This window comes from Bombina bombina, chromosome 6, assembly GCF_027579735.1.
Source record: "Bombina bombina isolate aBomBom1 chromosome 6, aBomBom1.pri, whole genome shotgun sequence".
Lineage (NCBI taxonomy): Eukaryota > Metazoa > Chordata > Amphibia > Anura > Bombinatoridae > Bombina > Bombina bombina.
In genome coordinates, this window is record NC_069504.1 from 27,846,270 (window position 1) to 27,874,132 (window position 27,863).

Here is a 27,863-nt window from a genome sequence, read left to right on the forward strand (position 1 = left end):
TGCACTCACTGGGGCATGCATAGAAACCCTTATGGGCTCTTCACCTGTCCCTTCAGCATAGACAGACCAGCGGGTGGTCAGAGTGACTGTCAGGGAGAGGGAAGGGAGTTATTGCTTAAGATTAGACAGACCAGCGGGTGGTCAGAGTGACTGTCAGGGAGAGGGAAGATTAGACAGACCAGCGGGTGGTCAGAGTGACTGTCAGGGAGAGGGAAGGGAGTTAATGCTTAAGATTAGACACAACTGCTTTGCTGTGTGACACAAAAAAGGCGAGAGAGAACAGATTTACTTCCTAAAGGGACATGAAAGCCAATATTTTCCTTTCATAATACCGATAGAATGTGCATTGTAAAACAAATGTACTTCTATTATCAGTTTTGCTTCATTCTCTTGGTATCCTTTATTGAAGGAGCACCAATGCACTACTAGGAGCTATCTGAACAAATTGGTGAACCAATGATAAGCAGAATATATCTGTAGCCTACAATCAAAAGGTTGCTTGCAGCTCCTGAGCCTACCTAGGCATTCTGTTCAACCAAGGATATCAAGAGAACTAATCAAATTAGATAAAAGAAGTAAATTGGAAAGCTATTTGTATTTTTTTGTCCTTTGAACACTTCCCATTTATACAGCATTATTACAACTAATTTACTTATTTACAATGTCACAATAGTATGTTCTTCATAAGATATGGGTGTTAGGAACAGAAGTAAAACTATTTGTGGCTTTGTTTAGATCTCTGTATAAAGCCATTATATACTGAGGTACTAAACTTAATCAGACAATAACAGTACGATACACAACCAAAGGACATTGTTTATATAACAGATGAATAATGTAAACGTCCCATAAATACCCACTAATTGACTAAATGAATATAATTATTGTGTAGCAATGCACACAAATGACTTATATGAGTGTACATTTCCAGTATCACCTAGGGATGTTTACAAGGCAATGTCTTGCACATACACTGATGCTATGCAGCACCATCACACCCAGTTTAATTGTGTAAAGTTCAACATCACACCAAGTTCATATTATTACCAGAAGTTTGTGTGGGCTCAGTTTTGGTAGTTAGACATTACTCATTCCCAATCCGGATTGCTCAACTGGTTAAAATGATTCACCAACCAGAATTGTTTGTAGAGCTATAAAAAGTGGTGTTTATAGTTTGTTTAGAACACAATGGGAAATTGACCCGTTTCATTGGATGGAAGAGTCAGGTGACCCCAGGGATATCAACAATGGTAAAAATGTTGGTTTTATTCTAAACTATGGGTTTCTTTTTGTTTATTTACATTTAAAATGTCTAGTTATTGGTTATTACCAATAGAGGAGCAGACTGAATATTACAGTAAGCTAATGGCTGTGGATATGAGCGGTTAGGGTTAGTGATGTAGGGGAGAAGGGTGAGCTATTGTTATTGTCTAAACCTGCCATAAAATAATGGTTCACGACCAAGGGCAGCAATAAATCATTTTTATAATCAAAATGCAACTGATTTGCATATTTTTTTCCATACCCTTAAATTATCAGCATCAGAATATTTTATGAGCTATACAACTGAGTTTCCCAGTTGCTTCCCTAAAATGTAGTAAAAATAACTATTTTAATATTTATAGTTGAGCTATTTTTAACTAAATGACCAAGAGGCTAATTGTTAGAATAACCATAAGGGGATTCAGGAAAGCATGGTTAGGGTTAACCATAAGGGGGTGCGGGACAGCATGGTTAGGGTTAACCATAAGGGGGTTCAGGACAGCATGGTTAGAGTTAACCATAAGGGGGTTAAGAACAGCATGGTTAGGGTTAACCATAAGGGGGTTCAGAACAGCATGGTTAGGGTTAACTATAAGGGGGTTCAGGACAGCATGGTTAGGGTTAACTATAAGGGGGTTCAGGACAGCATGGTTAGGGTTAACCATATGGGGGTTCAGGACAGCATGGTTAGGGTTAACTATAAGGGGGTTCAGGACAGCATGGTTAGGGTTAACCATAAGGGGTTCAGGACAGCATGGTTAGGATTAACCATAAGGGGGTTCAGGAAAGCATGGTTAGGATTAACCATAAGGGGGTTCAGGACAGCATGGTTAAGGTTAACCGTAAAGGGGTTCAAGACAGCATGGTTAGGATTAACCGTAAGGGGGTTAAGGAAAGCATGGTTAGGATTAACCATAATGGGGTTCAGGACAGCATGGTTAGGGTTAACCATAAGGGGGTTCAAGACAGCATGGTTAGGGTTAACAGTAAGGGGGTTCAGGATAGCATGGTTAGGGTTAACCATAAGGGGGTTCAGGGCAGCATGGTTAGGGTTAACCATAAGGGGGTTCAGGACAGCATGGTTAGGGTTAACCATAAGGGGGTTCAGGACAGCATGGTTAGGGTAAAGTGAGGTGAAAGGTTTGGGACGGTGTAGTTCTTGTAATTTGCAGAGTGTAACTAGTTTTAGAACTCTAAAAGAGAAAAGGCAGTAATGTGAGCTGTAATACATATTAGCAGCAGCTGCACTGCTTGAGTTATTCAGCTTTTGAGCAGCCTGATCATGAAGGCTTGTAAATATCTGTTTATAACTACAGTTCTGAAACATTGTTTTACAACTGTCACTATAAGTAGGGAGGGTAACATAAGGATCTAAGTACTATTATGTGACATACTCCCGATACCTCACATGAAACAAACTATGACATTTTTATTATAGTGTAACATATATACAAGTTCATCAATATTACTGGACTCACCACTGATCTGAAGTGTTGGGAACTGATTGTGAATCTGCAGAAAAACAAATCAGGGTGAAAGGGCTATGAGGTGAAGGAATAGGAAAATTGTGTGTATTTGTGTGTGGATGGGTGTTAATGTAAAGCATATATGTATGCAGACAGATGTGATGTTGTTGAGAGAAGTATGAAGGAAACAGCCATGGATGGGGACAGCTGCTAATTAGGTGTAGAAGCCAGAAGGAGCAGCCATGGATGGGGACAGCTGGTAATTAGGTAGAGAAGTCAGAAGGAGCAGCCATGGATGGGGACAGCTGGTAATTAGGTAGAGAAGTCAGAAGGAGCAGCCATGGATGGGGACACCTGGTTATCAGATAGAGAAGTCAGACGAAGCAGCCATAGATGGAGACAGCTGTTAATTAGGTGGAGGAGCCAAAAGGATCAGCATTGGATGGAAACAAATGGTGATTAGGTGAAGAAGCCAGAAGGATCAGCCATGGTGGATGGGGACACCTGGTTATTAGATAGAGAAAGTAAGGAAGTAATTTCCAACTGTAGTGGGCAAAGTGACATATTTTTCATACAGGGTCAAACACAGCAATGTTTCGGGCTAACAAATAAAAGTCACTTTGCTCACTACAGCTGGAGATTACTTCCTTACTTGATTTGGTTGGGCTTGGTAAGCCCCCTCCGTGCTCTTGTGAGTAGTGGGTGCTGTATTCATTTTGCTTATTAGATAGAGAAGTTAGAAGGAGCAACCATAGATGGGGACAGTTGGTAATTTGGTAGAGAAGTCAGAAGGAGCAGCCATGGATGGGGACACCTGGTTATTAGATAGAGAAGTCAGAAGAAGCAGCCATAGATGGGGACAGTTGCTGATTGGGTGAAGAAGCCAGAATGAGCAGCCATGGGTGGGAACAGTTAGTGATTTGGTAGAGAAGCCAGAAGGAGCAGCCATTGATCGGGACAGCTGGTGGATAGGTAGATAAGCCAGAATGAGCATCTAGAGATGGGGCAGCTGATGATCGGATAAATAGTATTGTAGTAGTGATATGTGGCAGCCTTGTATGGAGGCAGATGGGGATGGGGTAGGAGAAAGGTGAGAGGAAACACACATGAATGGGGCAGACAGTGATGGGAAAGAGAGAGAGAAGTGAGAGTAGGAAGACAGTCAAAGATTGTGAAGCTGGTAATGGGGTAAAGAGAAAGTAGTGAGAGGAGAGAGACAGTCAAGGATGGGGAGAGCTGGCGATAAGGAAGAGAGAGAGTAGAGAGAGGAGGGAGACAGTCATTGATGGGGGAAGCAGGTGATAAGGTAGAGAGAGAAGTAAGAGTAGAGAGACAGACATTGATGTGTCAGTTAGTGGAACATTGGAAAGCAGCAAAGAAAGCAGCAAAATGGGGGAAGACAAGAGAGATAAGTAAGACAGGACCAATGAAATTAGAAGTGAGCAGGGAGAGTTGTCTAGTATTGACCTCTTCATCTTCATCATTGATATTGTAGTCATCTGTGAGATGTTCTAGTAGAAGAGACACAACACAAAACAAACCATAAGGCAGCGCTCTCTCCATTAGACAAGAACAGACAATTTACTCTATTAGAATAAAGTTGTTTTAAGACAATTTAAATAGTTATGTTTCATGACATTAAATTTTACTGGGAGATGTTAGATTCCTCTCTAATGGCATCAGTGAACCTAAGTTTGTATAATTCATCATGACCATGGGAATGCAACATTGTCTTGTCCAGGACTGCACTCTCCACCCCCACCCTCCTCCTTTTCCCTATCTTCACTCTGACTATTCTATGATCCAACTTAGTCTTATTTCCTGTCTTTTTTATGTTCTCGTTTTATGTCCTTGTTCTCGTTATCATTATCTTGCAGTTGATATATTTTTATTTTGCACAATTAGTTACTCTTTTTTTACCCCCTATTTCCATTAACCGATTATCCTGATAGGAGCAACTGCTGCAATTCCTCTTGGTAACACTAGTAGAACATAAAATGATATGGCCACATTCTCTCTCTTTAGTTTACTGAGGTCATTTCATTCTGTTGATTCAGATGTTTGTATTCAAAATGCAATTTCATTAAAAAATGTAATAAAAACAATGAGACAATCAGAGACAGAATGTGGAAAACAATGAAATTCAGCTGTGCGAGTGGATGAAACAATATGACTTGCAGGCATTTCATTATTAGATCATTACCCCTCCCCTCAATGTGGTTTCTTAAAGGACCAGTCAACACAGTAGATTTACATAATCAACAAAGGCAAGATAACAAGACAATGCAATAGCACTTAGTCTAAACTTCAAATGAGTAGTAGATTTTTTTTCTGACAATTTTAAAAGTTATGTCTATTTCTACTCCCCCTGTACCATGTGACGGTCATCAGCCAATCACAAATGAATACACGTACCATGTGACGGTCATCAGCCAATCACAAATGAATACACGTACCATGTGACGGTCATCAGCCAATCACAAATGCATACACGTACCATTGACCGATCAAGGTAAGACGCAAAATGATCAAACTTCTCACTTGGACAGGGGGTTGGGTTCTTTGTGCGCCACACATTTATGTTAATATCAGAGGTGTAAAATAAAATAGTAATGAAAATTACAAAGGAACAGATTTGTCCTTCTACCACATAACAATGCCTGCTGTAACCAGACCATTAAAGGACAACTCAATGCCGTAGAATTGCACAATTAACAAGTGCATAATAAAAAAGAATTTCAAATAAGCGGTAGATATTTTTCTGACAAATTTATTTTTTCTCCCATTTTCCGGCCCCCTGTACCATGTGACAGACATCAGCCAATCACAGACTAGTATACGTATACCCTGTGCGCTTGTGCACATGCTCAGTAGGATTTTGTTTCCCAGAAAGAGTGAATATAAAAAGACTGTGCAAAATATAATAATGGAATTAAATTGGAAAGTGTCTTAAAACTGCTGCTCTGAGTCATAAAAGTGTCCCCTTAAGTTTAATAATAATAATAATGGAGATAAACAGCCTGCCCTGTGTGTAATGTGCAGCTCCTTATTTTAATTTATAGCACACTGAGTTAATGTCATTCAATTGTGTTGGGAAGACGAGGGGCAATTATGCTGAGGGGGATAATGCCCCCCCCCCCAGGTGATACCACTGAGGTGAAAATGGCCCCTAAGCCAATAGGAGTGAGCATATATGTGTAGACTTTAATCACCTGCCTTATTCAGTTCAGGATCAGTAGATAGTGGCATTCGGCAGCTGATTTCAACAATGTGTTTAACACCTTTATGTTATAGGCAACCAAGAGAGCATTAAAATTATCTAAAGTATTTCATTATTAACCTTTTATATTCCTTTTACAAGAACATAACTATTCAAAGAATGCATAAAAATGATTTTTAAACAGATCAAGGCTGTTGAATAAGATAAAATTAGATAAAACATGATACAGATGAAGAAATCGCCTAAAATTGATTTAATACCATAATTAAAAAATAAACAGCTAGATTACGAGTTTTGCGCCAAACAGGGTACGAAACAAACACAAAAAAAGTTGCATTATTTCACTCTCCATAGCGCTGCCATTACGAGTTTCTGAAAAGCCTCCTTGTGCGTGCGATATCGTGGTGTTAAGCTCCATACCGCACAAAATCCAAGGGCTGCTTTGACGTGCTCGTGCACACTTTCCCCCATAGACATCAATGGGGAGAGAGTGTTAGAAAAAAAACCTAACACCTGAAGCGCAGAATGGAGATTGCCATAACGCAACCCTATTGATGTTTGTGGGGGAAAAAAAAGTTACATTTAAACCTAAGACCCTAACATAAAACCCTAGTCTAAACACCCCTAATCCGCCGCCCCGACACCTAAATAAACTTATTAACCCCTAATCTGCCACTGCTAACATCGCCGGCACTAATAAAAGTTATTAAAACCTATTCCGCCGCCTACCGACACTATAATAAAGTTATTAACCTCTAATCCGCCGCTTCCCGACATCACCGCCACTATAATAAATTTATTAACCCCTAAACTTCCAGCCTCCCACATCGCCGCCACTAAATAAACCTATTAACCCCAAAACCTAACACCCCCCTAACTTTAAATTAAAATTATAATATAACTATAGTTAAATAAATAAACACTTACCTGTGAAATAAAAATAAACCTAACATTAAACTATAAATTAAACTAACATAATTATTCTAATAAAATAAAAAAATACTACCGATTCATTACTATTTTATTATGAGAGCTACTGAAATCCTATTGGATGATTTGAACAGCCAATAGGATTTCAGAAGCTCTCATCCTGTTGTCTGAATTGAATTTGAAGAATCAAATCAGCCGATAGGAATGCAAAGTAAACGGCTACCTTGCATTCAACTTCAGTGTATGGCGGTGACCGATTGATGAGGACACTCCACGCAGGATGGGATCGGCTTCAGATGAAGCTGAATGCCTTTTTAAGGTCAATGCCCATACAAATGCCCCTTTAGGGACAATGGGTAGCTTTGTTTTTTTTTTTAGATGTAGTGAGGAAAAAAGAAACACTGAGTCCCGGTGTGCTGTAGATCCACAGGTTTATTGGAACAGAGCCTGTAATGGGCAGTAAGTTGCTCCCTAATGCGTGACGCGTTTCGCACATGTGCTTCATCAGACACAATGATTTTACCTGCACTGGGACCTTAAATAGGTCATATCAGCCAATAGATATCAAGTGTCAATTAATGTTCAGTGTAATTATAATTAGTGCATTGATTAAATTCAATGGTGTTAAATTTTATGCTGGCAATTAAATAACATTGCCAACCTCTGTGAAAAACAGGTCCCAGTGGAGGGAGAGGGAAACCGATACAACTAAATAACAGTATACAAGATGATCAAGAATTGTTGTGAATCAAATATAAACATTTTATCAATCACATTTGTGAGGCTTTTTTAACAACAGAATTATATTTGTGGATTTTAAGTTTTAATTCTATAGAACCCAAATGGATTCTCAGTATATGAGGTGATACAGGATAGTTACTTAAAAATTACAATTAGAAAAGGATATAGTGGGAATTAAAAAGAACAATATATATCTAAACCAGTCGCTCATCTACATTTAAAACTATAATGAACATCATAGGAGAAAAAGAAGGGGAAAATGGGAGATATATTCTTCGATACATATAAGAGAAAGGAGGATACATTTGTTCAATTATATTGTATTCTGAGTATTATTACTTTTTTTGGTGTGTGTAAAACAACACTCGCAGTAAGGTTATAGTCCTCTAGTCATGCACCTTGTAGCTCTCCTAAAAGTCTAACTCTATTGAGTAGAAGGGGAAAAGGGAAAGGATTCTAACCAAGAGTTTAGAGTTAGGTTTTTATTTTGGGGGGTTGGTTGGGTGGTGGGTTTTACTGTTGGGGGACTTTGCAATTTTTTACAGGTAAAAGAGCTGTTTAACTTAGTACAATGTCCTACAAGATGTCCTTTTAAGGGCTATTGGTAGTTTATTGTAGGCTAGGGGGTGTTTTTATTTTGGTGGGGAAGTTTTTTATTTTTATAGGGCTATTAGATTAGGTGTATTTGTTTTTATTTTTTATAATTTTGTTTATTATTTTTTGTAAGCTTAGTGTTTTTTTATTTTTCATAATTTAGTGTTTATTATTTTTTGTAATTTAGATATTTTAATCGGTAGTATTTTTTTATTTTATTAGAATAGTTAGGTTAATTTATGGTTTAATGTTAGGTTTATTTTTATTTCACAGGTGTTTATTTAAATATAGTTATATTGTAATTTTAATTTAAAGTTAGCGGGGTGTTAGGTTTAGGGGTTAAGAGTTTAATTTAGTGTTTTGCGATGTGGGTGGCCAGCAGTTTAGGGGTTAATATGCTTATTTAGTGGCGGCGATGTGGGAGATCGGAGGTTTAGGGGTTAATAAACTTTATTATAGTGGTGGCGATGTGGGAGACTGGAGGTTTAGGGGTTAATAACTTTATTATAGTGGCGGCGATGTCGGGGAGCGGTAGATTAGGGGTTAATATATTTAAATAGTGTTGGCGATGTGGGTGGGCGGCAGATTAGGGGTTAATAAGTTTTAAATAGTGTTTGCGATGCAGGACGACGGCGGCTTAGGGGTTAATAGGTAGTTTATGGTATTAGTGTACTTTGTAACAGTTTAGTTATGAGTTTTGTGAAACATTTTTGTTTTGCAAAATCCATAGCTACTTGCTCTCAGATGGCGGTATGGATCGTGTCGGTATAGGCTGTAATGTAAGCATTTTAGCCTGAACGCACAACCTGTAATACCGGCGCTATGAAAATCCCACACAAAAACGTCATTTTTTCGAGTGCGGAATGGACATTGCGTTACAGGCTAAAATGCTCGTAATAAATGCGTTACTGGCCATTACGATGAGATGGCCATTTTTTCAGCGTTAAAAGCCGTACTGCAACACTTGTAATCTATTAGAAAGTGTTACATAAAAAAAAAATATGTACAGTTCATCAAAATACCAGAAACCATCCTGAGTGCCACATCTAGTTTTTAAAACAAAAATATTCAAATTTACTATATATAAATCTTTATTCATTAAATGCATCAAAAATTATAATTATTAACTATAAAGTTTGATACTGTATTTGTTTGAGTTGGTTTTGACCCTGGACTTTTTGACTTTGTACTCTTTGCCCACCCTGTTCTTGATATCATTGTCCTCTGAATGCTGCATCAGAGGGCAGGATACCTGCCGGGTTTCCCTGTAACAGACGTCCTCCATTTTGTGTGCGCTGCACTTCAGGTATTAATAAACTACAGTTTTGTACTTGATCTATTTTTCAGTCTAGCAGAGATTTATTTGTACTTATTCATTATTTCAGTTCCCTGTGCAGTGTTGCTTTATCTGGAATATTAAAAGGTATATTTAGTATTCTCCTCATCTCGTGCTTTAGTGTATGGGCTTATTTTTCATTGAAGGTGGCTGATTTAAGCATTTGAGCGAGAGTTCAGTTACCAAGTTCGGTTAATCACTAAGAGTGTAGTACTTGTATGTGAGACCTCTCAGCCATTGATTTCAGCTGAAGTTAAACGTATCCCACCTGATGCCGATAAAGACTTGTGTCTGGCCAGGAAAGAGGTTTGCTGTCTGTTACACAAATAATAGCAATGCTTTCATGAAATGCCAAAAAGGGACAATATAGGGCTTACAAATTACCTCTCAGGCTGATATCTTCAGCCTCCACTCAGTACTCTTTGTCGCTGTATAAATATATACTGCAAAGTCACTGAAAAACCACATAATTGCATTTTCTAAAAGAATAAAATTATTTTGAATGAAAAAATCCCAAGAAAAGTCACACGAGTCTGATCAGAATGGACTAGGGTTTTACCTTTGCAAACTATTTGGAATACAATGAAAGATCAGAAACATACAACCAGCATTCAATCTCTCTTTTACTTAAAGGGACAGTCTACACCAGAATTTTTATTGTTTTAAAAGATAGATAATCCCTTTATTACCCATTCCTTAGTTTTGCATAACGAACACAGTTATATTAATATACTTTTAACCTCTGTGATTATCTTGTATCTAAGCCTCTGCAAACTGCCCCTTTTTTCAGTTCTTTTGACAGACTTGCAGTTTAGCCAATCAGTGCCCGCTCCCAGATAACGTGCATGAGCACAGCGTTATCTATATGAAATACATGAACTAACACCTTCTAGTGGTGAAAAACTGTTAAAATGCATTCTGAAAAGAGGTTGCCTTCAAGGTCTAAGAAATTAGCATATGAGTCTCCCAGGTTAAGCTTTCAACTAAGAATACCAAGAGAACAAAGCAAAATTGGTGATAAAAGTAAATTGGAAAATTGTTTACAATTACATACTCTATCTGAATCATGAAAGTTTATTTTGGCCTAGACTGTCCCTTTAAAGTAAAATAGATCCAATTATTAAGCTCTCCCATTGACCAAATTACCTTCACTTTGGCCTTGAAGGTCACAGAGCTGGTAGATTTTGAACGGCTGCATTGGGGTTTCCTTGGTGCCATCATACAGCAGATTAAATTCTCGGCTCTTGTTCAGAGCACAACGCAGATTCGCTTTCCACTTGGCAGGGTCAGGCTCATCCACCCCCTCCTGGTACTTTCCTGTTTCTTTTGCCCAGGCCTAGTATGGGAGAGAGAGGGGAAGGCATGGGGCACACAAATTAATTAAATAAATCATGTAAATAATAAAAGATATTCCTCTCCTCTGGAGTAAAAATATACACACAAGCTACACTATAAAACGTCTTCCTACCTCACAAGTGACCAAAATCAATTTAAAAACAAATATAGGTAGCACTAAACAAGCTGCTGTATAAATGGGTATATATATATAGATATAAATATAAAGCTTCTATAGTGGGCACTCACTTAAACAGAAGACACATCCACTGGGGTGCAAAATATGTGCAAGAATTAGTACATAGGACCAGAGGGAGACACAGCACTCATCAGTTTTAGCAGAATATAATTTCACTTTTAATGGTTCAGATTAAAACCCACATAATACCAGATACTGACACTTTCATCAATGGATGCAGAGAGTAGTAGAGTCACACCGCTGTTTGTACTACTCTCTGACAGGAACTTAGCTCCTTTCTATGACAGAACTATATGGCAGAAGTCTACAACAATGGTACACACATAGTTCCCAAGACATGTGCATGCGCCTGTCTACCTCAGTATGCTCCTATAGAAAGGAGCAAAGTTTCAACAAAGTAAACCAAGAGGAAATGGTTGATAATAGAAATAGATTGCAAAGTTTTTGAAAATTGTACGCTCTGGTCTAAATCAGGAAAATGTAAGTATGACCTCCATATATGTGTGATTAATCTCTACATAGCAAAAGCTCTGCATAGAAAATAAATGTTTTAAAAGCATTTACAATTGTCAGAAGTTGCATTGTTTTGTGCTCTGTCCTCTCTTTGAGCAGAAAACCTACAGATTTATAGATTTATTTTAATGGAAAAAAAGCAAAATGAATAATAAATGAAAATGCACTGCAATATTTTTCTCTATAGATAAACATTTTGTTGAGCGTCTCACAAGCCTTTAAATGATTCATTAATAGGTGTATTAAAGGTAGTCTGATTTTAAATGAGTACACAATGTCTACAGAGGGACAGCATGATCAGATAGATAACCAGGTACTCTAACAACAGGATCAAAAATCATGTTACACAGGACCTCAAAATAGATGAAACCGAGAACCCTAATCCCTTGTGCAGATGGTTATAGGCCCGAGTCATTGGGCCCATAGAGATTGTGAGGGTCTATTGGATTCTCTTCCAGAGCTGGTAGACACTGCTTACTGGTCTTGATTCAGGTGTGAGCTCCTAGCAGCTAGGTCATTGTGGAACCAAAAGAACAATGCTACCTGACTGATCCTCCAGGGACGCATGCTCCTCAGGGGGCATAACAAAGACTCAATGAAAGACAAGTAACCATCACAACCTGGTAAATAGTACCTTAAATATAGTGTTCTCGTCATCTTGAATGGGTATATGGCGTGTAGCATGGCGCCAGGGGATACGAAACAGCTTGTGATCTTGATCTTCCCATTGCAGTCCTGGATATTGTCCACTGTTCACCTGTGCCACCAACCATGGCTTAAGTCGGATACGTCTAGGGTGAGGGTTCATGGCCTTGTTATTACACAGCAAGACCTTAGAAAACCAGGGTCGCTGTGTGACCAAGAGACCGCATTGTTATAATGAGCCCTGGGGAGAAATAAAAAATATTTTCATGAATGTTTGGACCATTATGTACCTTATCTATAAAATAGTTTGAATTAAAATATCAAAATATACTATGCCACAAAAATTAGTAGAGCTATCATTTTAGTTATACCGTTCTTAAGATGCTGTTGGTTTTTGTACTAAGAATTAAAGGTGATTTTTTCATAAGCTGCTTCTCTGTAACAAACATTGTTGCTCTCCTCGGGGGTAAAGCGATAGGTGGGGTCTCAGAATAGCCCCTCACCAACGCTCTACCTTAGATGCCAATCTAAGCCAAACACCAACCTTGTCCTAAGTCTTGTCCTATATATTTAAAAGAAAAATGAGCAATGATTTATCTGTATGATTGTCAGTACACAAAGCAATCATTTACTCCCCTGGCCAATAGTAATACAAACAAAGCAATAATTGTAAACTCAGACGGCTAGTCATACAAAAAAGTATTGATGTTACCCCCTGACCACTATTAACACACAAAGCAATGATTTTACCATCGGCCACTACAAATACACAAAGCAATAATTGTACACTTTGACTGCTAGTTATACACACAAGCAGTGATCTTACCCTCTGACCACTAGTAACACACACAGGAATGATTTTACCCCCTGCCGTCCAATAACACACAAAGCAGAGATTTTACCCTCTGGTCACTAGTTACAAAAAATGGTAATTTTACCCCCTGGCCATTAATAACACACAAATCAGTGATTGTACCCCTGGGTGACCAATAATACACTAAATTAAGTAATTGTACACTCTTGCTATACACACTATGCAATAATTTTGCCCTCATCACTAGTAACACTCAAAGGATTGTTTTTACCCCCTGATCCCAAGAAATACATAAAATCAGTCATCGTTTCCCCTGGCTACTAATAAACAAACAAAGCAGTGATTTCACCCTTTGTTCACCACTAATACACTCAAAGAAGTAATTGTACCCTCTGACTTCTACCTATACACACTAAGCAATAAATTTGCCCCCTCACAACTAGTAACAAACAAAGGATTGTTTTTACCCCCTGGTCACAAGAATCACACAGAGCAGTGATTTCACCCCCTGGTCACTAGTATACATGCACAAAACAGTAATTCTACCACAAGATCATTAGTAATAAAAAACAAGGCAATGATTTTATTTTCCCTTTACAGTTGACAGTAATATTCTTAAAATTATTAGTTTACCCTTTGGTTGTTGGCAATGCTCAAAAAAGTTATTTAACCCCCCCCTGACTAAGAGTAACATACACAGATAAATATCATAAACCACGGAAGTCTTCATCCTGTCTTATTTTTATTTATAAATGCATAGGCAGCCTCCAGCTTTATTGTAGACACTTTACTAAACACCCAGAGGAAATACTTGAGAGCTATCATCTACCACAGCAAGTCTGGTTCATATGCAGCACACGTGGTTTTGGCTTCCTTTTCTATGGTATTCAAACCCATTAGACATGACACAGCCCAAATGACATATGCACTTTTACTTGATCACATGGTTTCTTAGAAGCATTGGGTAAACACAAACAAAAAGACAATAATTAAACGGCTTTTATATGGTTTTTGTTTTTTGTATGGTAAGAGGTTTGTAAAACAAAATATGTAAATAAAGTCAAAAGCAAATCCTGGCATCTTATTATATATGGCCAATGAATGTTTAATATGAAGGCAAGTTTTATTACATAGCTAATATACAGGGGGTGCAGAGGTCGCAATTGCCCTGCCACTGCCTGCACTGATATCATGTGAGTGTGACATGATGCTTTACTAGTGTCTCTGACTACAGGGGTTAGTCTTTCTGTTTTACCCATTGGTGTGTGTGTATATGACTGTGTGTGTGTGTGTGTATATATGTGACTGTGTGTGTATTTATGCATGTATGTGTGTATGTGTGTGTATGTTTGTTGAACCAGCAAATTACAGACCTTGTAACTACAGCATGGGGGAGGGGGTAAGCAGTGTCACTATACAGTACCACTATATACAGTACGGGGGGGCTGTACTATGTCACAGACTACTGTGGTCACTTTATAAAGTACGGTCAGGCCAGCCATCTCACCCGCAGATTACAGACTGTCACTAACTCACTATATACAGTACTGGTTGGTTAAGCAGTGTCACTATATACAGTAATAGGGGGTCAGACCATCTCACATACTGTGGGCACACGGTACCTCCTTTTGTAGACGTAATCTGATTCACATTTTTTTTTCTGTGTTAAATGTTAAAAAAAAAAAAAAAAAAAAAAGATATGTATCAAATTCACTTTTTTTGGGGGGTGGGGGGCCCTTCTTAGATTCTTGCACCTGGGCCCTGTGGTTTGTAGTTACACCTCTGCTAATATAGCTATCCATGAATTGGGTGCAATTAATCCTTTTGTACAATTTTGTGTAATTTTAAAAACATACAAAGCATTTATTACAAGTATTAATGACCATACAAATAAGAATATCTGAGCACAAGTTTTGTAATTTCAAAATCACCTGAGCAATATTTTGTAACTTCTGAAACCAAAGCACCTGATGGTTTTAGAAAACGGCATTAAAAAAACTGATTTACTTATTGAAATTGCCTCATATTTGAAACCCCCCCAAAAAAACATGCAAAGATCACTTCCTCATACTGATACTTAATGAAATTCTCTCATATAATTATTCATTTCTTTAATTGGCCCTGACAAATAAAGACTGGACCTTTTAAAATGGATTTGAATGAAAACCTAAAGACTCCTCCCCTTCCTGCTAATAACCATCTTTGTTAAAAAGCAGAAATAAAAGGAAGCTTGGTGAATGCTTCTCAGAGACAGGAACCAAGATATGGAAAGATCTGCTAAGTAGAAATTCCAGTTCTCATCTCACGTTAGTAGCGCTACCACTCACACTCACAAATAAGTGCAACAATAAATATAGAGCCCATTAATAGAATTGTTGTTTAGCAGCAAAACGATCACGTAAGCAGGACACACGTGGGGTTGCGGGGTAGCCAGTGTCAACCACACAGTCCAGTATTTCAGCAGCCATCCAGTAAAATATATGCATTAATACTCAATACTTTAATGGACACGAAACACAACATGATTTAGATAGAGAATACAATTATAAAAACCGTTTCCAATTTACTTCTATTATCTAATTTGCTTTGTTCCCATGTTATTCTTTGTTGAAGAGATACCTAGATAGGTAGCGTGCACATCTGCAGCACAACATGAAATAGTGCTGCCATCAAGTGCTCTTGCTAATGTAAAACATTGTTGCAAAACTGCTGCCATATAGTGCTGTAGACACGTGCACACTTCTGAGCTTATTTACCTGCTTTTCAACAAAGGATAACAAGAAAATAAAGAAAATGTGATAATTTAAGAAAATTGGAAAGTTGTTTAAAATTGTATGCTCTATCTGAATCATGAAATAACAAATTTGGGGTTTATGTTCCTTTAAAGGGAAATAATGCTCATATGCTAAATGACTTGAAAGTGATGCGGCATAACTGTAAAAAACTGACATAAAAATATCACCTGAGCATCTCTATGTAAAAAAGGAAGATATTGCACCTCACCAGAGTAAGTGTTTTGTGAACAGTTATATTTCAGCAGTGCTTAGGTAATAAATTTACCGTTGCTGTGATCTCATGAGATTTCATAGTAAACCTCCTTAAACAGAATAGAAAATGAACACGATCACATGACAGATGCATACTCACTTGCAAGTCCTGGGATTAGCATTGTGATTGGCTGCTTAAAGTTTCTATACAGTGGGCTGTGAATATTTAGGGAATATTGAGGTAAATATCTTCCTTTTTTACATAGAGATGTTCAGGTGATATTTTCTAGGTAGCTTTTTACAGTAATGCTGCATCACTTTCATATACTTCAGCATTTGGGTATCATGTCCCTTTAAGTGTCTCATGAGTGGAAGCTAAAGTTGAAATCAGTAGAGCTTTGGGGATGGACCCAGTCATCTAGAGGGTGCCCAAGAGTATTCACCGCACGCACTGACAGTTTCCAACCCAAATGATCCAATATAAATAGCACACAACATGCATAAAATATCACATAATTGTAAATCCAATGCCAAAGAGATCCCCAGACACCAGTTACAGGCGCATTATTTACATTGTTCTGCTATATGAGTCAGCTTATAATAGTTTATCAATAAAATACAATTATTTCACACAAATGAAACAATAAATGACTTTGTCAAAAGCATATACATATAACGGCATATTATTTATAAATAACTTATTAAAATGATTTACCCAAATATACTGCGAGATGGAAAATAACTTAATGAGACCAGCAACTTAAACGCTTGGGTAAATATGTTTGATAATCTTGCTAGATCCTTGGATTCACATAGAATAGTTGCAATGAATTTAAAGATTCTTACAAGATGGTATATGAAACCTAGCAAGATTAATAAATAAACACACACACAAAGGGGTTATGATGGTGGAATTGTGGAGAAATAGGCAATATGGAACATATTTGGTGGTCCTGTCCTATTTTAGACAGTTATTGGAAAGATGTTCTAAACTTAAAGGGACAGTCTACTTGGAAGTTTTTATTTTTTTAAAAAAAGATAGATAATCCCTTTATTACCCATTCCCCAGTTTTGCATAACTAACACAGTTATATTTATATTCTTTTTACCTCTGTGATTACCTTGTATCTAAGCCTCTGCAGACTGCCCCCTAATGTCAGTGCTTTTGACATACTTGCATTTTAGTCAATCAGAGCCGACTCATAAGTAACTTCACGGGAGTGAGCACAACGTTATCTATATGGCACACATGAACTAGCAATGTGTAGCTGTAAAAAAATGGTTAACATTCACTAAGAGAAGAGGGTTCAAGGGCTTATAAATTAGCATATGAGCCTACCTAGGTTTAGCTTTGAACAAATAATACCAAGAGGACAAAGCAAATTTGATGATAAAAGTTAATTGGAAAGTTGTTTAAAATTACATGCCCTATCTGAATCATGAAAGTCTAATTTTGACTTTACTGTCCCTTTATTCTCAGACACCTGGGTAATGAATAAATGATTATGACTTAAATTAATGGAGTATGGTGCCCTTGGTATTATATATCATATATATTAAATTAAATGTTAAAATAGATACATTTCCTTAGCTTTACAAAACTGTTAATTTAACTGATAAAATGTTTAGAGGTACAGAATTACCATTTATGTGTGCTTGTCTGTTTTGTTACCATTTATATGTGCTTGTCTGTTTTGTTACCATTTATATGTGCTTGTCTGTTTTGTTACCATTTATATGTGCTTGTCTGTTTTGTTACCATTTATATGTGCTTGTCTGTTTTGTTACCATTTATATGTGCTTGTCTGTTTTGTTACCATTTATATGTGCTTGTCTGTTTTGTTACCATTTATGTGTGCTTGTCTGTTTTGTTACCATTTATATGTGCTTGTCTGTTTTGTTACCATTTATGTGTGCTTGTCTGTTTTGTTGCCATTTATATGTGCTTGTCTGTTTTGTTACCATTTATATGTGCTTGTCTGTTTTGTTACCATTTATGTGTGCTTGTCTGTTTTGTTACCATTTATGTGTGCTTGTCTGTTTTGTTGCCATTTATATGTGCTTGTCTGTTTTGTTGCCATTTATATGTGCTTGTCTGTTTTGTTGCCATTTATATGTGCTTGTCTGTTTTGTTGCCATTTATATGTGCTTGTCTGTTTTGTTGCCATTTATATGTGCTTGTCTGTTTTGTTGCCATTTATATGTGCTTGTCTGTTTTGTTACCATTTATATGTGCTTGTCTGTTTTGTTACCATTTATATGTGCTTGTCTGTTTTGTTACCATTTATATGTGCTTGTCTGTTGTGTTACCATTTATATGTGCTTGTCTGTTTTGTTGCCATTTATATGTGCTTGTCTGTTTTGTTACCATTTATATGTGCTTGTCTGTTTTGTTACCATTTATATGTGCTTGTCTGTTTTGTTACCATTTATATGTGCTTGTCTGTTTTGTTACCATTTATATGTGCTTGTCTGTTTTGTTACCATTTATATGTGCTTGTCTGTTTTGTTACCATTTATATGTGCTTGTCTGTTTTAAAGAAAAATAAAAGTAGAAAAAAAAATATATATATAATTTTTGATAAGGGGATTATTTGGGATTTATTATGTTTTTAATGTTTGATTTAGAACCTCATTTATAATATTAAAGGGATAGTAAACACCAACATTTTCTTTTATGATTCAGATAGAACATACAATTTTAAACAACTTTCCAATTTACTTCTATTATCAAATGTTCTTCATTCTCTTGTTATCCATTGCTGAAGGGACAGCATTGCACTACTGACAGGAAGCTGAACACATCTAGTTAGCCAATCAGAAGAGACAAATGTGGGCAGGCACCAATCAGCAGCAGCTCCCACTAGTGTATGATATGTGCGTATTCATTTTTTAACAAGGGATACTAAGAGAACGAAGCACATTTGAAATAAGAAGTGAATTTAAAAGTGTCTTAACATGACCTGATCTATCTGAATCATGCAAGTTTAATTTTGACTTTCCTATCCCTTTAACACAATTTTTTTTTGCCAATGACGATGGGAGGGACAGAGGATAGACAGACTGCTAGAAAGAGAGGGCCAGTCACAATATAAAGTGCCAGTCCTTGTTAGTGAGTTCTATTACAGTGGGTATTGAAAAGAATCACCTGCCTTGAAAATAATCACATTTTGTTGCTTTGCAGCCTGAAATAAAGACACAGTTTTTGTTTATCCAGTTGTAAAGGAGTCCCTGTAAGTTGCGGAGCTAGCTGGAAGGAATTTTGACCTAGGGGAGGAAAAGGCCCCTTGGTTGGTGGGTGGATTTGGGAAGGGGTTGGACCAGGATGTAGCCATACTTAAAGGGCCACTGTAAGTAAATATTTTCTATGCCTGTTACTAACTAACTACCCCAAATACGCTTTTTATCAATAGCATTTCATTAACATATCTCTAACGTATATCAGAAATCTTGTCTGCAAATTTAATTGTTTTCCAAACCCACTCCATGGGTATCCTTTGCTCTGTACCAATCCGTTTACAATACCTAGGTTTCAAAATGGCACTTTAAACACAAAGTTATTGGTTTAAGTATTTTGAACATGCAGTGCTGAAAATAGTGGGCAGGATAACGTGACATCATCGGCGAATAAAAGATATAACTTTTAGAATGTTCTGAAACTTCGTTTTGGAGAAAATATAGGTGAGTAGGTTTTAATTAATGTTTATTAACTTTAATATGTTAGTTGTTTAGCTTAAAAATTATAACAGAAAGTAATCCTTTAAGGGGCTGAGTGAGAAGAGGCAGGAAGTCACTTGTTGAAAACCATTGTGGTGACAGCAGCTAGTGCACCTGTGCCATTGTGTTCTTTCCTGCTCAGGCTTTAAGTATGGCTCATCTTGATGCCTTGTTGGGCCAGTTAATGGAAGCTGCAGAGAAAAAAGGCCCTACCTGGCTGGCAGACAGGCTCTGATCTCTGCTGGAACAAGGAGGCAACAGTGGCAGCGTGCTCCCGGTCCGTCGATCTAAACCTCCAACTCGCCTGAGTCCGGATGGAAGGAGAGGCTCCGGAGGTAGGCGGAAAGGCAGTCCCAGATGTTGGAAGGCGGCGGGCAGAGCAGCAGCAGGTGGTCACGTGACTTCGGAGACCCCACCGGCTACGCAACAGCAAGGCGCTGTGGATCCTGATGACGTCATCGATCCAGACCAGGAGCCCCAGCCCAGCCAAGCCAGTAAGAGTCTAGCGCAGGGTAAGCCGGAGGTGGACAGCCTGTGGGGGCCTGAAGGAGTGGAGGAGGTTAATAGGCGGGACCTGAGTTACGGCCCGGATGGGCCTGAGGTGGTAAGGGTTAAAGAGCAGCAAGGGGGGGAGGGCCCCAGGAAAGTGGGCACCTATGGGGTGGGTTTGCAGCATAGGGAGCCCAATGTAGTGGGGTCAGGGGTTGATCCTCGGGTTTGCCTGTTAGAGAGGTCTGCCACAAGGGGTTCTCAAGCAGTTTATGTGGTTGTGGATGAAGGGGTGGGCAGTCCTGATTCCCAAGTGGGTTTTGAGGCCTGGGATGACTTTGAGGACCTCACGCTGTGTGTGGATTCCTCAGAGGAGGATGTGGTTCCTCCTTCTCCCCCCGGGGGCGGTCTTCGGAGTCATCCTGCATGTTGCTAGGGGTGACGGCCTGAGGGGGAATGCCTATGGCCTGCAGGATTCTTGGACTGAGACCATCAGGCTTGATTCTGAGGATGGCGTTCTACTGGAGGAACGTGCTGAAGGGTTGGATATGAGGGAGTCAGTGAGTACGGCCAGGGGCCTTGGTCATGGCCAGAGGGGAAAAGTGGGTAAAGGAACTTATGCTATGCCTAGGGGTGCTACTGGGAATGTGAGACGGCTGACTAGGCCGGGGGGAGGTGGTTTGCCAGCTAGAGGCAGGCAGCATAGAAAGTATGGGGTGGACGATTTAGGCCAGGGAGGAGCGGATTCTACAGCTCCAAAGAGGGGTAGAGGAGGAGCTACAGCTAGTGCACTTGGCCTTTCTGCGGCGCAGAGAGGTGCTAGGATGTGGGCACTGGTGAGGGGCATGTCACATGTGTCTTTCCTACAGGCTACAGGACAACAGGAGGAGCTGCAGGCGGCATCTACGGAACCAGATGGTAGTGGGTTCCAGAGCCAGAAGCTTTATACATCTGTGTCCCACTCAGGTCAGCCCACGAGGTCTGCAGATGCACGAACAGGTACAGGTGGGGCTGACGTGGTGGGTCAGGGTTATAGGGAGCTAAGGGGGGTGAATGTATGTGAGGATTCTGTTTCTGTTACCATAGTAGCTGGGTTACATGACCTATTGGCTAAGTTCGAGGGTGCCGGGTCTAGGGGTATTCCGGCGGTCGCTAGTGCATGGGTTCCTCCGGTGATTCCTGTAGGCAGTGCTGTCCCTGAGAGGTCATCTTTAGTTGGGCAGGGAGCCGGGGGGCGATTTTTCTCAGGGACAGTCCACTACAGTGGTGACCCCTGCAGCTGGCAGCGAATTGGGGAAGGGGACTAGGGGTCCGTAGATTAAGATTGCAGACACCACCTTGTTGCTGTCCTGTCTTTGGGCATGCATCTCACCATGGAATTGAGGGAAAAAATATGGAAGAGGGAACTCATTGAGTTGTTCTCCCTTTTGCCTTTGGATCAATCCTTTGAAATCCCAGAGGATTCCAAGAAGGATTTGTCCAAGAAGGAGGAAGAGGAGCAGAATAAGCGATATAAGAAGTTGCCAAAAACTTTCACTAACTGGTTTCAGGCTTTTGTCATCTATGCCAGTTTGATGGTGGGCAAGTTTCCTGACCAGGGGGGCGGCGCTCTTCTGTTATTTGTATGAGGTTGTAGCCGCACAGCGGACGTATGGGGGTATGGCCTGGTGGGTGTATGACGAGCAGTTTCGTCAACGCTTGTCTGTCAAGTCAGAGATGCGATGGGATGATAGGGATATGGGCTTATGGCTCAAGATCATGACGCAGCTCAGATCATCGCAGCCCTTTCAGGTAGGAGCCGGCGGTTACCCTCAAGGGGGATTGTTGGCGTCTGTCAAAAAAGGATTTGTTTTTGCCTTCTATAAAAAGGTATGCAAATGGGGTTCTTCATGCAAGTTTCTGCATGAGTGTTCAGGGTGTGGTGGTTCCCACCCCTTCTCAAAATGTTTCTGAAAAGGAAAAGCCGGGGGTGGCTCTGAGCTGTCTGACAAAGGGAATAACCCCGGTGAGGGTAAGCGTGATGGAATGTTGGCTTGCCCGGTACGCTAGACAAAGAGGGTGTGGGGACAAAGCATTGGTGTTGTGGCACAGTTTTGAATTTGGTTTTAAAATTCCTTCTACTTGGGGGGTCGTACAATTCAAGGGTAACCTGAAATCGGCTAGGGATTGGCCAGAGGTGGTGCAAGAGATACAGAGGTGTTAGGGTGCATGGTGGGTCCTTTTGGGGTCCCTCCTATTTCTCAATTGCGTATTTCACCTCTTGGGGTGGTTCCTAACAAGAACCCGGGGAAGTTCAGGATGATACACCACCTGTCCTTCCCAAAAGGGGTCTCAGTGAATGATGGTATCCCTGAAGAGCTTGCTTCGGTATCATATACGTTGTTTGATTTGGCTGTCAAGCTAGTGAAGGAGGCCTGGTCATTTGGCGTTGTTGGCCAAGATTGATATTAAAGCAGCTTTTCGGTTGTTACCAGTTCATCCTTCTTTACACTATCTACTGGGTTGTTGTTTCAATGGGGCTTATTACATAGATCTCTGCCTTCCCATGGGGTGTTCTATCTCATGCTCATTGTTTGAGTGCTTTAGCACCTTTCTGGAGTGGGTGGTGAAGATCCGATTGGTTTTTCATCAGTGGTGGACTACCTTGATGATTTTTTGTTTGTGGGCCCGGCCGGATCGGAAGTTTGTGGGGTATTGAGGGACTGTTTTTATCTAGTGGCTCGGGAGTTTGGGGTGCCAATTGCCATGTAAAAATCTGAAGGTCCAGTGATCGTCCTTAATTTTTTCGGCATTACTATTGATTCTGAAAAAATGGAGTGTAGGTTGCCCTGTGATAAGATAGATGAATTTTTGGGCATTATTCAGCGGTTCCTTGGCCTATCTAAGGTGACTGAGGGAAATTCAATCCCTCTTAGGGAAGTTGAATTTCGCTTGCAGAATCATTCCTATTGCTACGGTGTTTTGTTGGAGAATGTTGTTGGCGACAGCCAGGGTTTGCAAGCCTCATCATTTTGTGAGAGTCACAAGTGGGATAAAAGATGATTTGATAACCTGGTTGCGGTTCCTGAGAGAATTTAATGGAGCTGCTTTGTTTCAGGATTTCCGAGTGTTAAACTTGAAATTGGACTTGGTGACCGATGCTGCTGGGGGGCATGGGTTTGGGGCCTATTTTCAGGGTGACGACAGACTTAATTTGTAAACTAGTGTTTCTTGATATGTTCCCAATCATCGTGGCGTTGTTCGTTTGGGAAGGGTAGTTGGTGAACAAATCTATCCTATTTCATATGGATAATGAGTGTTGTTGCCACTGTTAACACCCTTTCTGCTTCTTCCCCCCTGTTTTACGGTTGCTGAGATTGCTGGTTTTAAAATGTCTGCAGTTAATGTTTTGGTTAGGGCCAAGCATATTCCTAGTAAGTGTAATCAGATTTATCTCGATTTCAGTGGAGTCGTTTTCGGGAGACGTGGTGGGGTGTCGGTGTCCTGATCAGCTATTGAAGTTTGGGGCGGAGGATTGGCTGGACTGGTAAAGAGTTCATTGGCTCTAGGTACTTGGTCTGCCTATGTTAGAGTATGGAGGGAATGGGAGGAATGGTTGATGCAAAAAGGGGTGAGAGAAGGGGTGGATGATGTTACGGGAAAAGTGTTTTGGTTTGGCAAGTCCTCAGGGGTCTGAAGAAGAAGGGAAAGAGTATTGGTCGTAGGAGGTCCATTCCCTTTTACATAATTGGGGAGAATTTGGGGAATCTTGCCCAATCTTTGTTTTTCCCCCTTTGAGCTTATTTTATTTTGTATGGCCTTCGTATTAGCTTTCTTCGGGGCCTTTCGTATTTCTGTATTAGTTAGCCGGAGGAAATGGGTACCAGGGGGTCTGAGGGTGGAAGATGTGTTGTGGGATGATTCCAGGGTGGATATATTTTTGAGGCGCAGTAAAACTGATCAGTAAAACTGAAGGGAAGGAGTATTGTTTTATTCCCTAGTGGCAGTGAGGTTTGTACATGTACAATTTTGATGCAGTATGCATCACTACAGCCTGTGCAGGGGGGGCCTCTGTTACTTCATTTGGATGGGTCCTTCCTGTCTCAGTTCAGGGCAGTTTTGAAACGACGCATTTTTGAAAGGATTTAATTTTGGAGCGGCGACTGAAGCCTCTATGCTGGGATTACGAGATGATGTGGTTAAAAAAAATTGGGTTCTGCAAGGTATCAGTCATACGTACGACCTCAGTTGAGGGTGTGAAGGGGGGGGGGATTATTTTCGTTAATGGTGGGTTTTTTTGTGTTTTTGTTTATGTTTCCAGGGGTGAAGAGCAGGTGTGATGGGGCATTCATTTATTTATTGGGCCAAGAATGAGGTGAGGAGAAAAGTTGATGGCCTTCAGTTGGGGTGCCCGGTGATCAGTGGGAGGTAAAATGGTTGGGGGTACGGGGTCTCCGATGGGAGAGTTTATTGACGTTGTTTGTCGATTACTTTAGGCAATTCTCTCCTCCGGATGTATTAATAGTGCACTTGGGGGGCAACGATTTGGGTTTTCTGTCCCAGCGGGAACTAGTAAGGAGAATTAAGAGGGACTTGGGGAGACTTAAGTATCTTCACCCGGCTTTGAGGATCGTTTGGTCTCATATTGTGCCAAGGTTAGTTTGGAGGGTGGCATGGGACCATGCCAGGCTGGAACGGAGTTGGAAGAAGGTGAATAAGCTGATAGGATCTTTTATTAGAAGAATTGGGGGTGCGGTGGCTTACCACCCTGATTTAGAGGAGGTGGGCTTAGGGGAATTTTATTTGAGGGACGGAGTCCACCTTAATCAATTTGGTCAGCAGCTGTTCTTACTGGACATTAAGGAATCTTTGAGAGAATTGTTGGGTTTGGCGGGACTGGGCCGATGTCATCAGGCCAGTCGTTGGCATGGGTTCTAGTTCTCTGACAGTAAGGAAGGAATATGGCCAAGTGAATTGGGGGTTTTGAAAAGTTGCCTCTCCACGGGGAGAGAGTGCAATTGGGTTCTTATAGGGGCAAGGGGTTCCCTATTAAAAGTGGAAGTAAAGTTTTAATGGACTTAACAAGTACTTAGTTGAGTCCAGATGGAGTAATGGCCATGTTCTTAAATAATAAGGGGAATTAGCACCGCTGGATGGTCCAGTATGGTATTGTAAATGTTGTTGAGGTCAAATTTATTTAAGTACATTGTGTTTTATGTTTATGTTCAAATGTGGTATTTAATGGTACTTAATGATTTTGTTATTTAATAAAGGTGCTGCGGCCAATTTTTTGTACCAAGCTGATGTCTCCTGTGTTTTTATTATATGTAATGGTATGTGTGGTTGTAAGGTTGGTGTATGTGGGGCCGGAACTTGACATTACTCAGTGCAACTTATAACATCCAAGTGAAAGCTATAACACCAAGTCAAGCACTTTTCATGCTGAGCTAATCAATATGCCCACAGCTGATCACAGTTGAAGGTCAAATGGCCTTGTGTGTGCCGTTGAGAAGGTTATTAGCTATACCCGATTGAGTTTACAAGTAATTTTAGGAGGGGGTGATCCTTTTTGTAAGTCAGTGATTCTGATTTTAAATTGTCTTTATTTTTGCCTGACATGTTGGTGTTATATCTTTCACTTGGATTTTATAAGTTGCACTGAGTGATTACAACTGGATAAAAAAACAAAAAAATGTGGGTGTAGATATTGCTCCGTACCCAGAGCAGCTGGCAGGTGCAGCGTTTCAGTCACCAGAGCAAATGATCAGCACTTTACAAAGTTTTATTTCCTGCAGGTACTGATCTATCCTGGTAATCATGTGCAGCATCACAGACATCATGAAACTGACAAAGCATAAACAAGTAACAACAGTGATTACCTCCCCCGCAGCATAAGCACAGCCAAAGCTTCCACATTTGCAAAAAAGTTACCAAGCAAAGTGAATGCCAACCTCCTACACAAGGTGTAACAGCGATGACCTCATAAATCACATGCCCAAACACAACAGGCACAAAGCACAGGTGGCACAGACAGTGTATCAGCCTCCCCTCTATCACTAATACAGAGAGCGCAGGCAGTGCCCGGTATCAGCCTCCCCTCTATCACTAATACAGAGAGCACATACAGTGCCCAGTATCAGCCTCCCCCTCTATCACTAATACAGAGAGCACAGACAGTGCCCAGTATCAGCCTCCCCCTCTATCACTAATACAGAGAGTACAGACAGTGCCCGGTATCAGCCTCCCCTCTATCACTAATACAGAGAGCACAGACCATGCCCAGTATCAACCTCCCTCTATCACTAATACAGAGAGTACAAACAGTGCCCAGTATCAGCCTCCCCCTCTATCACTAATACAGAGAGCACAGACAGTGCCCAGTATCAACCTCCCTCTATCACTAATACAGAGAGCACAGACAGTGCCCAGTATCAGCCTCCCCCTCTATCACTAATACAGAGAGCACAGACCATGCCCAGTATCAGCCTCCCCTCTATCACTAATACAGAGAGTACAAACAGTGCCCAGTATCAGCCTCCCCAATATAACTAATACAGAGAGCACATACAGTGCCCAGTATCAGCCTCCCCTCTATCACTAATACAGAGAGCACAGACAGTGCCCGGTATCAGCCTCCTCTCTATCACTAATACAGAGAGCACATACAGTGCCCAGTATCAGCCTCCCCTCTATCACTAATACAGAGAGTACAAACAGAGCCCAGTATCAGCCTCCCCTCTATCACTAATACAGAGAGCACAGACAGTGCCCAGTATCAGCCTCCCCTCTATCACTAATACAGAGAGCACAGACCATGCCCAGTATCAGCCTCCCCTCTATCACTAATACAGAGAGTACAAACAGTGCCCAGTATCAGCCTCACCTCTATCACTAATACAGAGAGCACAGACAGTGTCCAGTATCAGCCTCACCTCTATCACTAATACAGAGAGCACAGACAGTGCCCAGTATCAGCCTCCCCTCTATCACTAATACAGAGAGCACAGACCATGCCCAGTATCAGCCTCCCCTCTATCACTAATACAGAGAGCACAGACAGTGCCCAGTATCAGTCTCCCCTCTCTATCACTAATACAGAGAGCACAGGCAGAGCACAGTATCAGCCTCCCCTCTATCACTAATACAGAGAGCACTGACAGTGCCCAGTATCACCCTCCCCCTCTATCACTAATACAGAGAGCGCAGGCAGTGCCCAGTATCAGCCTCCCCCTCTATCACTAATACAGAGAGCACAGACAGTACCCGGTATCAGCCTCCCCTCTATCACTAATACAGAGAGCACAGACAGTGCCCAGTATCAGCCTCCCCTCTATCACTAATACAGAGAGTACAAACAGTGCCCGGTATCAGCCTCCCCCTCTATCACTAATACAGAGAGCACAGACAGTGCCCAGTATCAGCCTCCCCCTCTATCACTAATACAGAGAGTACAGACAGTGCCCAGTATCAGCCTCCCCTCTATCACTAATACAGAGAGCATAGACAGTGCCCAGTATCAGTCTCCCCCTCTATCACTAATACAGAGAGCATAGACAGTGCCCAGTATCAGCCTCCCTCTATCACTAATACAGAGAGTACAGACAGTGCCCAGTATCAGCCTCCCTCTATCACTAA

General features: G+C 40.4%; 1 protein-coding gene across 2 annotated transcripts in view; it reads right to left on the minus strand.

The window, feature by feature from the left end:
• IRF5 (interferon regulatory factor 5) overlaps positions 1-27,863 on the minus strand; it is a gene marked incomplete in the record, with an annotated part of 118,967 nt that overhangs the window by 29,145 nt on the left and 61,959 nt on the right. For both annotated transcript variants that reach the window (XM_053716342.1, XM_053716341.1), the window contains 4 exon segments: positions 2,742-2,775; positions 4,197-4,240; positions 10,697-10,886; positions 12,232-12,483. In XM_053716342.1, the coding sequence (XP_053572317.1) occupies positions 2,742-2,775; positions 4,197-4,240; positions 10,697-10,886; positions 12,232-12,405 (442 nt within the window).